The sequence below is a fragment of the Dendronephthya gigantea genome, unplaced genomic scaffold, assembly GCF_004324835.1.
Source record: "Dendronephthya gigantea isolate DGI-Jeju-01 unplaced genomic scaffold, DenGig_1.0 000956F, whole genome shotgun sequence".
In the NCBI taxonomy this organism is placed as follows: Eukaryota; Metazoa; Cnidaria; class Anthozoa; order Malacalcyonacea; family Nephtheidae; genus Dendronephthya; species Dendronephthya gigantea.
In genome coordinates this window covers 1-16,049 of record NW_021163966.1, presented here as the reverse complement: position 1 = coordinate 16,049, position 16,049 = coordinate 1, and the positions used below count along the sequence as shown (strand labels likewise).

Below are 16,049 nucleotides of genomic sequence, written 5' to 3'. Positions count from 1 at the left end.
GAAAGCAATATGGGTAGTTTTCTCAACAGAAATCTCTACTGAATATTATGCCTGCCTTTCATTTAGCAGTAAAAACCAATCATGGTATTGCAGTTTTCCTTGTAAAAACATGGGTTAGTTTATTTAGTAGGAAAGTACTCAAATCATTAGTAATATTGACTGACTTTAAATAACTTATTTATCAGAAATACATAGTTGTTCTAATGCTCCTTATAGCTTCCTGTCATCCATTTAAGGTTGCTCTGTACAGCTATTATGTTATAGCATGCTTCCTATACAAAAAGCGCCACATTTTTTGTTGTCTTTTTGAAATACAACCTAACCAGTAAGTACTTCATTGCAAAAAAACAGTGGAGATCACTAAATGACATGTTATTTTCAAACCGGTTGCTTCCAACCAAAACTTCTAAGAATATGATATGTTGCAGGGTGCTAAGCAAATAAAAAATCGACCAATACATATATACACTATATCCCCACCTGTCCTGCCCAACCCTTCTCAACCCCATGTTTCTCAAATACAGAGAAAGTTCAGTTCTTTTAGGAATTTTTTGTGAAAGTAGGCCACATCTGGGTGCATTGCAAGCTAATAGGTTAACAAGAGACACTGACAGATAGTTTTGTTAACTTATTAACTGACAGTACTCTTCCACTGATGAGTAAAATCATCTGACATTAGACAGAGTAAAATACTAAAGTAGGTCACATCTGAGTGCATTGCAAGCTAATAGGTTAACAAGAGACACTGACAGATAGTTTTGTTAACTTATTAACTGACAGTCCTCTTCCACTGATGAGTAAAATCATCTGACATTAGACAGAGTAAAATACTAAAGTAGGCCACATCTGGGTGCATTGCAAGCTAATGGGTTAACAAGAGACACTGACAGATAGTTTTGTTAACTTATTAACTGACAGTGCTCTTCCACTGATGAGTAAAATCATCTGGCATTAGACAGAGTAAAATAATAAAGTTGGCCACATCTGGGTGCATTGCAAGCTAATGGGTTAACAAGAGACACTGACAGATAGTTTTGTTAACTCATTAACTGACAGTACTCTTTCACTGATGAGTAAAATCATCTGGCATTAGACAGAGTAAAATACTGAAGTAGGCTACATCTGGGTGCACTGCAATCTAATAGGTTAAATAATCAGTTTGTAGTACCACCACATTTTATACAAAGCTATAAAGATTCAGGTTAATGGACTGAAATCTCTGCATATAATGATGATTTAATAAATTGGCCAGAATATTACTAGTGCATAAGTTGTTTCCATAAAATATGATTTATATAGTTAGTAATTAACTGATGTGAACCAAATGCTAAAATCATTATTTTTCATATCAAGGGTAGAGAGAGCCAACCCCAATGCAGAGCCTGAGATAGTGACTAAGTGCCGCTTCTGAGCACTTCATCCCTGGGCACAGATACCCATCAGAAGGACAACTCCATTGTTTTTTGTGTAAGTGTGATTAATCATGATTTGTCACTCGATCAGCAAGTACCGTAGATAAAAGCAACCACCCCCCTGCCAACATTTAAATTTTGGTCCACATAAACTAAGGATGCCCTACTTCATACAGTTTTAGCACGAGTATCCGTATATGACCTGTTGCCGTGTGAGTTAGTATGAAATACTCAGGATGCTAATATAATTTTGATTTAATATAATTTGTTTCACATAGAAATTCGTGGATACAATCAAAAGTTTGAAGAGATGTTCTCTTGAGAGCATAAAGCAAGACTGTATGCTTACACAATGCACAATGCTTAATTAAGGAGTGTTAAGCAAGAAGTGATAATGGCTATAAATATGTACAAGTGTTGCTGCCAAGAGGAAATATAAGGTAAATAATATTTGCGGCGTAAAGATTAAACTAGGCAAGTCTATTTCCTAACAGAATTATAAACTATAATCTAGGCGAGGAGGTTATATCCTAAAAGAATTATACAAATATTGTTGTTAAAAGTTCCTTGCGCGCCGTCCGGAAACCACGTAATATGCGCAAAGTTATTTGGTGAGAAGGCGCTACACAGTAAAAATGGCCATACCAGCCCTGTTGTATTTTAGTACAGACAGATTACTGGTATTTTAGATTGTATCAAGAACTGTGCATTCAAGCATTGCATGTTGCTATTTACATCTGCTAAGCATGGAAAATGTAGTTTCACTAGAGTACTCTTAATGAAATACTCAATTTCAATAACCGGTTTGACCACTTGAAAGAATGGCGCACATCATCTGCTAAATTTTCCAACTTTAGCATTTAGAAACAACTAATTTGCAAGAAGCTTGATAGAGTTCAAAAATTTGTTTGATATCATGTGTTTATGTATTTACTGTAATCATACACTGTTGTGATAATATTGCTGCAAAAATCTACATGTGGTTTGATATGTATAGTATTACTACAATATGTACATAGTTATTATGATTGTAGGTCATAATATAGGTTGAAAAGAACTTCAACTGTCAGGATATGTTTGGTGTATAAGAGTATATTAAGTCAGAGCAAGCCCTAACCGGCTAACCCTGATTTTTGTGCCTGTTGTGTTAATTCTATACTGAAATTCTATCAGTAATGTTACAAATGTCGAGTGAAAGTAGCAATTATTACAGTTGGCTTCAACAAATTCACAATCACACCTCTTTCAAAATAACAATAAAGATAGCAATAGTTTACATACCGAAATAAGATCCTCGATGAATTTGCAGAATTCAAGGTTTCTGGCACCAAATGTCGAAGAGCAATTAAAGAAAACAGACGACGTTCCTGCAACAGATCAGCACATCTTCGCGGCACTGTCGAGCCCACTTCGGAAACACGAGATTTTACGAAGATAGGCAGTGTGACCGATCCATCATGGTATAGATTATGCAGCTGAGCTCATTCAATATTTCCACCACTGAAGGTTATTGTATCTGCGTAGAAGGGCCGATTGTTCGAACTTCGAAAGTCGTTTAGCTTAAACGGTGGATAAGTTCAAAATGGAAAACAAAAGTATCTAATACTTTTATTCAACAACTGAGCTGAAATATTTCGATGTAAATAGCTTAATTTTCAATGGAAGAACGTCTTAAAAACACAATATGTAGTTTCAGTCATTCATAAGGTGCATGAGAGTATTTTTAAACTTGGCTATCTTTAAAAAGGGAATCGCAGAATGCCATTCATTTCCCCAGGGGGAAATCAGGTAATATATCATTAATCGCGTAATAATAACACGCCTAATCATAGGCAGCCCGGTCAATGCGGGTACCGCATACCATCTTATGTATATAATTATCCTAAGGCTGGCAACTCTCTGACAAAAAATATACTACATACATTAATACCATCGCTTGAAACACAAAAATTACGCTAGTTTCTTGAAAAAAAACGAGATATAAAAACCTTGGATATATTCACTACATTTATCTGTCATATTTAGACTTGAAAACAATTTAAAAATGCTTAAATTTTGCAAATAAAAAGTGTATTTTTATCGAAATTTTGTTTTAAACAGAGGCGGGATGCAATTTACTCGACAAACGTCATCATCGGAAAAATCGTCGGCAAATTTCTGATTGGCTATTGAAAGTTCGGAAAAATCACGAAGGCCAATTCAATGAAGAAAAAATGTCTTCGTGATTTTCCGAACTTTCAACAGCCAATCAGAAATTTGCCGACGATTTTTCCGATGATGACGTTTGTCGAGTAAATTGCATCCCACCTATGTTTAACAAAATTTCGATAAAAATACACTTTTTATTTGCAAAATTTAAGCATTTTTAAGTTTTAAGTCTAAAAATGACAGATAAATGTAGTAAATATATCCAAGGTGTTTTGTATCTAATTTTTTTTAAGAAACTAGCGTAATTTTTTGTTTCAAGCGATGGTGTTAATTTATGTATTATATTTTTTGTGAGAGAGTTGCCGCATTGACTGGGCTGCCTATGGCCTAGTTCAAACAACAAATACTTCGCAACATTTTTCCGTTTTCGAAATTTCGAAGTTAAATAAAAAGAGCGAAAAACACCGAGACCCGAACAAATATACTAATTGCGTCACAACATTATCGTTTTAAATAGTTTTACGTGCAAAGATGCAAAATGTTGACTATATGAACAAAATATTATATATCTATATCTACTTATGTTATATGACCTCCCCAGAAGATGATATCTTCCTTAAATTGCAGTATTTTATCGTGCATGGTACCTGATCAGCTCATCTCAAGCGTTAATAGGTTGTTTAGAATAGTAGGAATCATATAGTTGAGCATTTTAACAATGATTTCTTTTAGCCTTCTTGCTCTTCATCCCCCGACGAGTGCGAATTTTGAATTACCTGCGATCAAAAGAATTTACTAATGTCAACACTTCACTGGTTATGAATACAAAGGCCAGGTACAGGGGACTAATTAAAATGATACTGGTATTAGTTTTAGCTGTGCCAATAAATCGAGTGTAGTGTAAACGAGGTCATTTGTATACCACGATGTCAAAAATTTTGTACTTTCAAGGTGTTTAGATTTTCTACATCTTAGCAGCTATTAAAGATTTAAAGATAATGACCCAGCAATTATGCAGAATTATCATGATATTTTATTACCTCCATATTATATTCATTGTCGTCCATTTCATTTTTTTTTCGTCCATTTCATTTATTTTGACTTTCATCTCAGATTGGGTTTGTTTCATATCATTAAATTGTTTCTAAATGATACATAAAAAATATTGAAACATTGCCGGTATTTAATATACACGTACTTACACGTAGCGTAAAAACCGCACACGACAGCAACTGACTTACGCCAATGGCCATTTTTTGCTACTGAAGCACATAGCTCTGGTGTGCGCCGGCTTTTATAAAATTGGGCACGGCTACAGCCAATAAATTGAGCGCAGTGAAAACGGGCCAAATTTAATTGCAGGAAGAGAAATTTAAATCTATCTGCTCTGGGCTAAGTTACGATATGACTAAAAAGCGTGGTAATAAAGGAACAAAACATGAAAACAACCACCTAAATTAGAAAAAAGCACGAGAAGTGCTCAGGCAGTTGTTTTGCCACATTTGAAATCAAGACTTTCTATATATTGGGCATGTGACTTTGAGGTCCAAAGAAATACAGTCACTGGAAACATGATATATTATTGTTTAGACTAGACTTAATAGTCGACTATGTTTACCAGCCTTCATTCTATACTCAATTACCTTCATCTTCTTTACTTTATGATATAAATTATCATGTCTTCTTTTAATTTCCGTCATCTCCATACAAAAATTCTGGTGTTCGGCCATGTCTCTTCTATTAAATTGCGATTTACAAAACTCACACTGCTCAGGCCCGTATTCGCAGCCATTCTTGTGTTTATGTAAATTTTCAAGTTTAACTTGTTCAGAACACCCACGATCGACGTAGTCACACTTGATTATCAGTGCTGACAAATAGTTCTTCATAAACCTTTGGGGATATTTCAAAGTCGCTAGAGTAAGGGGATCCCGACACTCTGGGCATGTTGCATTGATTTCAAGCCAATTTGATATACAATAAGAACAAAATGAGTGACTTCCATTTTCGCATAAACGTGGATTGTTTAGAACGCCATGGCAAACACAGCATAACAAATCGTCTTTTACTTCACCAATGAACCGTGATGGATCGTAACCGGGGCCCGTTTCGAGCAATTCCAACATGTCCATTACACCTGAAACATAATTTCATTAAAAGTTGAACTAATCATTTTTTTACACGACTTCTTGTGCAACAACACGTTTTGAAGATTTCACGGAACGGACGTAGTTTTTACCTGGACGCAAGAAGCGGGTCAAGTGGACACAGGATCGATGCAGTCAGACGCAGTAGCAAGCAATCTCGTTCCTCTAGCCCGAATCGCGGGCTCAGGGAATGAGATTCGGGATATAAGAAGTTTTCTTGGCAGTGGTGTAAAAAAGGTTGAATGACGTAATAAAGATTATGTTCATGGTGAAAGAATTTTGTACACTCTTTCTGCGAAGTATTCGTATTTTAATATATATAGTATCATTTTTGATAACCCTATAACTTACAATAGCGTTTTGATTATGTGTTCACTAGTGCAAACGATTCGTGTTGTGTTAGTGTTCACTGCTTCGTGTTCATATTGTGTATGACGTGTCAACACGCGACCGTCGAAAACAGTGAGATACAAGCAGCGATACCGATTCATATATTTCTCTCAGTTTTGTGAATGGTTAGGTAGACTGATTTGTCTGGCTAATTATAAACACTGATTAGGTCAATAAACTACCGAGTTCGTCACCTCCGACCATTCAGTAATCGAGTTCGCTATTAAGCCCATAGTGATTGATAACGAGGCTGAATTTAGAGACTTTCTGACTGATCTTTTGCAAAATCGCTAACAGCAAACTCTAAATTACTTCATTGAAATCATAGACAAGGGTTAATTATAAAATTCAGTTTAGAAAGGGTCAAGAAGTTTCCAGAAGTCGCGATTTTAATGTTTATAATCTTCAGCAGTTTTTGAAGGTTTCGCTTCCACAGACTGAAAGCGAATGATCATGCGGCTTAAACGTCACAAAGAGAATGAAATTTAACATACCCGAGTATATATACGTGGTTTACACTTTCAAAGATTGAAGTTGGACCAAACGCCGTCAATAAGATTTTGCGCCTGAAAAGCAGTTAATGTTGTAATGTTTATTGTGTTAAGGTGGCTCAGTACAGTTTTCAAGAATTCAATTGTTCATCACTTTGACATGTTCAAACAACGCATTTTTGTGATTTATTCCAGAGATATTCGGGTTTTTATATATTTTGATGTCTCTACTTTTGAATCGTATTAGTTTTAGTAACAGATCGTCCGTTGCTATGGCGACATACGCGTACAAAATTCACTCCAAAATGACCAATTGCCTCGGATAGTTGGAAAACAAGCACGGTGACCCCCAATTTTTTTTCGTCCATTATTTTACTTGGAAGAAAAACTAACAATTGGCAAAATATAAAAAAATTCTATAATACCAAATTTTTGAAAAATGTAAAAATGACATTTTTTTCAATAATTTTTTTTTGCTATTATAGAATTTTTTTATATTTTGCTAATTGTTAGTTTTCCTTCCAAGTAAAATATTGGACGAAAAAAAATTGGGGGTCACCGTGCTTGTTTTCCAACTATCCCAGGCAATTTGCCATTTTGGAGTGAATTTTGTACACGTATGTTGCCATAGCAACGGATGATTTGTTACTAAAACTAATACGATTCAAAAGTAGAAACATCAAAATATATAAAACCCCCAATATCTCTAGAATAAATCACAAAAATGCGTTGTTTGAACGTGTCAAAGTGATGAACGATGGAATTTTTGAAAACTGTATCCAGCCACCTTAAATAAATCCCTTTATATCAACGTTTGTTTTTGAAATCGTTATAAAGGGCTAAAAACATTAATAACAATAACATTTTTACTATCATGCTGCGAAAATTGTATTTTTCTCAGACATTTGCATTTTCTTGATGTTCTAGGTGTTAACATATTCCAAGTTTTATCAATGAGCAACGTGGCAGCGTCTTCTAACAACGTCGTGTCAAATGTGGTATAACAACTGTCTAAAATAGAAAAAAAAACACTTCTCGATGTTTAACCTATATGGGCATTCGTCGGAGTAACGTGCGTGCTTTTAAAAGCATTTTTGTTATTTCAGGCAGTTGTTAAACCACATTTGATGTAAGATTTGAAGTAATATTTAATGGTTCATTGATTTATTTATCATCTCTTATGCAAGATTTACCAGACTTGGTTTCGGTTTTAACAATACCATTTCCAGCACCATGCCGCGAAGATTCATTTACATTTTGAGAGACTCGTTTGCATATTTATTGTTCCTTTGATTGCAAATGTTGTTCCTTTGAATCAAAGATTATAGTTGGTCAAGGTAATTTAATTTTTCCTGATATTTGACTGAAGTTTAGCGCGTTTGATTTAGTTTCATTCATTTGGTTTTGAGTTTGTGAAATTATATCGCTTAGCCGAAATTTTCTCGCGCCCCCCCCCCCCGAACTCGAACTAAATAAAATGCGGTGTGTTAATTGTACAGTATATCACTGCATACAAGTTTTTTAAAAGCAGCTCTCCATCAGAGTACCCCAAAATTAATATCGATCGCCGTGACTTGAGAATAATCAAACATAAAAAACTATTACGTCGATAATATTTAGACAAAAATTAAGGTTGATTGATATTGTTATATTTTAATACAAATTAACTGAATACATTAATGGCTCATTAATACCACGTATAACAGTGTTACCACCGTGCAGGCTAAACAAGATTACAATCATTATTGGCTGTAGAAATGAAAAGCTCAGATCGCACCTGCTTTCAGCCAATGAAGAAATATAAAGAATCGCAAAGAATATAATTAATCGCGTAATAATAACACGCCTAATCATAGGCAGCCCGGTCAATGCGGGTACCGCATACCATCTTATGTATATAATTATCCTAAGGTTGGTAACTCTCTGACAAAAAATATAATACATACATTAATGCCATCGCTTGAAACACAAAAATTACGCTAGTTTCTTGAAAAAAAACGAGATATAAAAACCTTGGATATATTCACTACATTTATCTGTCATATTTAGACTTGAAAACAACTTAAAAATGCTTAAATTTTGCAAATAAAAAGTGTATTTTTATCGAAATTTTGTTTTAAACAGAGGCGGGATGCAATTTACACGACAAACGTCATCATCGGAAAAATCGTCGGCAAATTTCTGATTGGCTGTTGAAAGTTCGGAAAAATCATGAAGGCCAACTCAATGAAGAAAAATTGTCTTCGTGATTTTCCGAACTTTCAACAGCGAATCAGAGATTTGCCGACGATGACGTTTGTCGAGTAAATTGCATCCCGCCTATATTTAACAAAATTTCGATAAAAATACACTTTTGATTTGCAAAATTTAAGCATTTTTAAGTTTTAAGTCTAAAAATGACAGATTAATGTAGTAAATATATCCAAGGTGTTTTGTATCTAATTTTTTTTTAAGAAACTAGCGTAATTTTTGTGTTTCAAGCGATGGTGTTAATTTATGTATTATTTTTCGAGAGAGTTGCCGCATTGACTGGGTTGCCTATGGCCTAGTTAAAACAACAAATGCTTCGCAAATGTACTTCGCAACATTGTTCCGTTCTCGAAATTTCGAAGTTAAATAAAAAGAGCGAAAAATTGCGTCACAACATCATCGTTTTAAATAGTTTTACGTGCAAAGATGCAAAAAAAATCGTTCTTCAACAAATGCATGAAAAATCGAAGTTCGATCCAAAAAAATCAATATCCCTCGCTATGACGTCACAACCGGTGAAAATGTGAAATTCAACCGAATATTGAGATTTATTTGGAGGGTTTTGACCAATCAGGAACGCGAATACAGTAGAAATTTATAAAAAGAGTTAATAATCGTTTTTTGTTGTTCCGTTGTTCCGATAATTTTCTTCCGCCTCATACGCCTATGACTTAGAGAAATGTATAGTTGTAAGGTTTAACAACAGCAGCTGCCCAACATCTTTCTTCTATCATTCCTGGCAGTTCTTCCCAGCCATTTCCACCAATGGTGAAGGTTTCCACTGAGTTGAGATATCCCTCCTCATTATTCCGTCCGCCAAACACGAAAATGACGTCATCGATGATTACGACAGAGCTGCCGTACCTTTTGTGGTGCTGCATGGATGGTAACATCTCAGATCGCCCGGTCACCGTGTGATATGTGATGACGTCATTGACTGCACGGCCTCTCATATCCATGCCCCCGATAACGATAATATTCTCACCCGAAGTAACCGAGGACATACGAGAAACCGGCTGAGGTAACGACGGACAAGGCTTGAACTCATTCTCACCAAAATCGTAAACGACAACGCTGTCAGTGGCATCTTTACTACGTCCGGTAGATGCTCCGCCAAGATAAACAGCTTTCCATTAACAAGTTCTGCTCTGTGATGTCTTCTTTGCTCGGGCATTCTCGTCAGCAGCTCGACAGTAAAAGGTGGGGTAAGAGCAATCTGATAGATTTCGTCCAATGTTCTCCTTTCGTGCCAATTACACCCGCCTATTACATATAAATTTCCTTCATGGACAACGACATCGTGGCCAAATAATTTAACAGGCAGTTTTCCAAATATTGCGCATTGCAAAACATGTCGGCTCATCTTCAAAACCTTGATCTTGTCACTGTCACCTTCATCATCGACACCACCAATAGCAAGGATGCGATTGTCGTGAACACACAATGCCGACGATACCAAAGGTTGCTCCAATTGTTGCACAATTCTAGAGCTCCTCTCAACAATACAATACAGTTCAACAGTATTTGAAGAAGTAGTTTCGCTTTTACAACCATACCACCAAAAATATGATAATACCTGTTGCATTCCTTGCTAATAGATCATTTAGCACTCCTTTAAACCCCTCGCAATCTTGTTTACTCGTTAAAATGTTCTCCTAAAATGTAAAATTTTAATTTTTAGTCATTACACTACCATAATGGTGTTATGGTATGCTATGGTGTTATATCCGACCATAATGGTTGTAGATTTCAAACCGGAACTGTCATAACTTAGTTTAATGTTATGTTATTATATATAATGTTATGTTAATTCGCGGTATAAATAGTCGTTCACTATCAGTTTGATCATACGATACAAAGATCCACCAAGAGTCTCCACAATTCAAGAAGCGAACGATTTTCTACCGGACAGACAAATTAATCTGTAAGTTTCATGTATGTATTCGTATGGTCGTATTCGTACTTGTCGTATGGTACTTGTTCGTATTCCTCGTATTCGTACCGTACTAATCTCTGTAAATATTCGTTTAGTTGAACCGCTATATGATTAAAATTCTACGAGTTCAAAGTACACGTCTGGTTAAGACTGAGTCTAACAATGGTATTTGAACTTTGTGGTAGCAACATTTGGTCTGTGGAAAAAAACAAGCTCTGCATGAATGCATGCAGGGCAATAATTATGAGGATAAATGGTCAATAATTTTAAAATATTACCACTACCTCCATTTTATTCACTTTGTTTGTCTCAAGGTTTGTCGAAAGGTTTTGACGAGAATATTAGAAATTGAAAAAGCGCTTGTTTTCTTCATTTTATTTACGTTTATTATATAATATACAGTGTTGCTGGCGAATACCTCGTTTTGAAAAGCTAAAATAACACATGTACGACTATCGTGTTTGATCCACCAAAAGAAACTTGAAACGAAACTTGTTATTTAACGGCAGCCGGTAAATCACATAAAATAAAACTTGTTGTTAAGTACATGCAAGATTTTATGCGCCTGCTAAAACATGTGGTGACTATTAAATCATGAAATCGGTTAAAACCATTAGTAAAAGCTGTTTCGTATTGACTAGAAACATGGTTTTAAAAATGACCGGAAAAGTAAACGAAAATACCACAAAATATTCTAAATGTACAAAACGTCTAGAACGATAATCATGGGGGGGGGAGGGTGAGGGTGAAGAGGTGTTTATTCACATATTCAGTCATAGGTAGCCCAATGCGCTGCATTACGTACGTCACTTGGGTCACGTATATAGTATATAATAATATAAGGTTGGCAAGAATATTTTATTTTCAATGTACATCGTTTAAATATGATCAAAATATTAACATCTATTCTATAAAATACGCCAAAAAAATAACAGCCCCTAAGTGTAGGGTAGTTTTACTAAATTTGTACGTCGGTTTTTTGCAATGAAACGCGATTAAAAAATGAAACTATGCCAAAAGTTTGTTGAAATTTGCCGTGTCCCGATGCGGGATGCCTGTTGCCGTGCAAAAACATCAATTTGAAAACTCGTATACGCGATCCTATTGGTCATGCAGCTTTGACCGTTTTGTGATGACCAATAGGATCGCGTATACGAGTTTTCAAATTGATGTTTTTGCACGGCAACAGGCATCCTGCATCGGGACACGGCAAATTTCAACAAACTTTTGGCATATTTTCATTTTTTAATCGCGTTTCATTGCAAAAAAACGACGTACAAATTTAGTAAAACTACCCTACACTTAGGGGCTGCTATTTTTTGGCGTATTTTATAGAATAGATGTTAATATTTTGATCATATTTAAACGATGTATATTGAAAATAAAATATTCTTGCCAACCTTATATTATTATATACTATATACGTGACCCGAGTGACGTACGTAATGCAGCGCATTGGGCTACCTATGATTCAGTATCAATAATCCCCCCTCAATTATCGCTCTATAGTTTCGGCCCGGCTTCCAGTGCGATCCAGCAGTCGTACTAATTACCAATAGACCTTTTGCATAATAGACCAACTTACGATCTAGATAACAAGGAGGAAATAAATCACCACAGCTAAAAAGAGCATGCTTAGTTGGTATAATTGCCCACTTTGGCTGGAAAATGTCGAGTAGTATGGAAAATATAGCCATGCGAAGTTGGCAATTTTGTATTTACTTTTTACTACGGCCGGAAGCGTTTAAACTAATTTAGTTAAACACTTCCAGCCGTAGTAAAAAGTATACAAAATTGGCAACTTCGCATGGCTATATTTTCCGTACTTTACAATATTTTGCAGCCAAACTTGGTAATTTTACTAAATTTAGTATGCACTTTTCGGAAATTTCCTTTTTCTTGGCTAAATCAAAAGTTGGTCTATTATGCACATCACAAGATTACCTTCGAATTACTACCTTATTTTTCGAAGATATGTGGCCCTCCTCACTAAGCCGTCAGAACATTTAAATGATGGCAGAAAAAATTATGAAACAATTACCTTCATTTTCATAACTTCCATACGTACATCATCATCTTGACATTCATTACTTTTTGTCTCACCATTTTTCATTTTATGTTCGCATGAATTCGTGGAAGTATGACCTTCCTTGTACACATTGGTGACTACCATCAGATCTTTCACTTGCGAATTCTCCACCACTTGTGGTGCTTTCCCACTTATGTCTAGGGTTACGTGAAATCTTTCTTGTCTTTCAGACATAATCGTCATCATAGTTGTCAACATATCCTTTATTTCCTTTTGATTCATTTTGATGTCCTTTAAGTCCTGAATATTGGAGCGATCAAACAGACAGAAACTTTTATGGTAGTTTTCATCTCTTTTGTTCACCTGCTGGCCACAATTTCCACACGTAACTGGACGATATTCACAAACACTGACGTGATCGTCCAACATTTTAAGCTGAATAAATATGGGACACCCTCGACTGTTGTAATCACACTTGATTCTCAGCTGCGACAAAATCTTCGGCAAAAAAAATGGGGATGTTTCAAAGTTTTTTGAGTGAGATGTTGTTGACATTTCGGGCAGGATTGAGAATGGGCAAGATATTCTTCAATACAACTCAGACAAAAGTAGTGCTCTTCTGCCTCGCATAATCGTGGATTGTTAAAAACACGGTGGCAAATATTGCATAGATAATCTTCGTTGACTGGATCAAGAAAGCGGTTTGGATCATAACCATGGGCCATTAGCAGTAATGTTCAAATTGAATCTGAAACATGAACATGATTACATTGAAAGTTAAACCCGGCTCTTCAATCATACATGCTGATTATTTCAAAGCTCGACAAACATAAATTCACAAGTGATGGGTAAAAAAGGATTAAAAACCATCAAAAACTCATTGAAATATGATGCAACTCGTAGTCTACGCTGATTGCCTGAGTTTGAAAACTCGATGCATTACAACATAAATAGATACCCATTTTTAGTGTCTAGGTTTACGCCGAAGAAGGGTCGCGATATAGTGGCACGTCCGAACGAGATCGAGTAAAAACGAATTAAAAAAACTTGAATTCAAAACTGGAAGGAGCGATTGAACTCTTTTAAGTCTTTAAACAGCAAAAACGAAACGGGGTTCTAAACAAGGGTATTTCAGAGAAAATCAAAAGGCATAAATAGATTCTGAGTAAGGTAGTAACGTGGATCGGGGAGTCTAAACGTGAAAGTAAACATGGCAAATTTGGGAAAAGCGAATCACTTGAAGACATAGAAGCGCGAGGCTGTTTAATTGAAGAAAATATTGACCGAGGCGTCACCAAAATAACACGGTTGCGAAATTATTTGAACGATGGCGAGTTTCAGAACAGTCTATCGTTTTGAAACAAATTTTAAGCAGAAATCGGCTCTTCGAACATGGCACGGTGACAAAGTTTGCATACTTGAAGGAGCTCTTAGAATCGAAGCTGCGTAGAAAAATCGAATTACGGTCAACTCGGCCCACTAACTAACTCGGCCCAACCAACTCGGCCCACTGTCGAGACTAAGTCGGCCCACTGCCGAGGCCAAGTCGGCCCACTACCGAGACCAACTCGGCCCAACATCGGACAATGTTATTCAATGTATAAATGTGTTAAATATTTTAAAATTGGAAAGGAAAAGGTACTCTAGAAGTTGTTACTGCAATATCGTACTGTATGATCGCTTTTTATCCAAGGTAAGTCAAGTCAAAATTTCAATATTGGCATACTAAGATTTGAAAATCGCAAGTACAGGCAAGTGAATTCATTGCTGAGAGTTGATTACTTGTATAAATATATGACATTCGAAGTTTACAGTAGTCAAACACATGTGATTTTGGTTTTTTTAATGCCGTGAAAGCTATTTGCCAAGAAATGACTTTTAGACAAGACATATAAACATACAATATACAAATATACGTAATAGAATAGTTAATAATTATTACATTATTTACATCGATATATACAGTGTATCCTATTAAATACCCAGCCACCATCACAGTTCACTGGGTGCAAGGGCCATTGACATGGGCACAAGCATGCAACAGTTGTTTGCTGGTCATTTCACCAGCAATGAATTTGTCCCAATGTTCAAATATTCTGCCTTGTAGTTTTCTGTATTTGCGCCGTTGTTGACGTTTCAATTTGTTGTCAGAAACTAGACGAACCTGTACGGACACCAGACGAGATTCGCGATGTAACAGGTCAACCAGCAAGTAGAAGGGCAGGGATCCACGCCTTGCGTTGTGGTTTAAACGATGGTGCCAACCCTCAACATCATTGTTGGTTCTAACACTTTTTTTGAATATGCTCCAATTCTCCGGAGACCAAACTGTGGAATTGATCCAGGTATCACTGATGTACGCGACCAGGGCTTGGAGGACAGGTGTGGTTGCCAAAGCCTTCAGCTGCTCAAACATCTGGCTAATGTGCTCGTGGGGCAAAAATGGCAAGGCCATCAACCGTCTAATGTATTTATGGGTTGAGTCGTCCTCGTTGTATGCTGTGGTCAGGCCCAACCCTTGTACTTTCCGCCAAATTGCTTGGGTCCAATGGAACACACAGCCTTGAACTGATGCACCTGGGAACACCTTTGCCACTGCCTGCCATAACGCATGCTCGAAGTCGATGACAACGCCTTTCAAGCAGAGACCATCAGCAAGGAGGTTCTTGATGGCCTTCAACACGTGCTTGTAGTCTCGCCTTTTTTTGCCAGACATTAAGATAAATGCCAACGGTATCTGTTAATATGAAAAAATAAAATACAGCAATTTAATTTGGATCTAAAAATGAGGACTTAGTTGAATGTATTAAATATATTATATATATATATATATATATATATATTACCTGCTTCACGTCACTGTTTTGTCTCACAAAGGCATGAATTGAGAATAGCTGCTTGAATGGATCTTTCACAACTTTGAAAGTGGCATCCATGTACCAAACCTTTGCTTGCTTTAGTAGGGCGATCATTTCTGGGGTGCTGAATATGAGGTGGCGCCGACCTCCAACCTTCACGTCTGCCTGCAGGAAATCATCTGGTATGTGGCGTTCGTCAACCTCAAACTCCAGATCAGTGGGCTCCTGTGGTCTTGTCTTCTGTCTTTTCCGGTTTGCTTGCCTAGCGAGATTACAAACCTTAGGAACAGCAGCGCACGGGGCATCTGTGAAATGGGCAACCAGAACTTCATCGGCGATAGCTCCTGCAGATCGAAAGAAGTCTTCCATGGCTTTGGCTTTCACCTCA

The 16,049-nt window shown here is 36.4% G+C and overlaps 1 protein-coding gene across 1 annotated transcript; it reads right to left on the bottom strand.

Moving 5' to 3' along the window:
• Positions 1 to 14,802: 14,802 nt before the first annotated feature.
• On the bottom strand, positions 14,803 to 16,030 carry LOC114544799. The gene is made up of 2 exons (XM_028563317.1): positions 15,650 to 16,030; positions 14,803 to 15,540 (listed from the first exon to the last, which is right to left on the bottom strand). The coding sequence occupies exons 1-2, from the start codon at positions 16,028 to 16,030 to the stop codon at positions 14,803 to 14,805; spliced, it is 1,119 nt and encodes a 372-aa protein (XP_028419118.1).
• Positions 16,031 to 16,049: the final 19 nt, after the last annotated feature.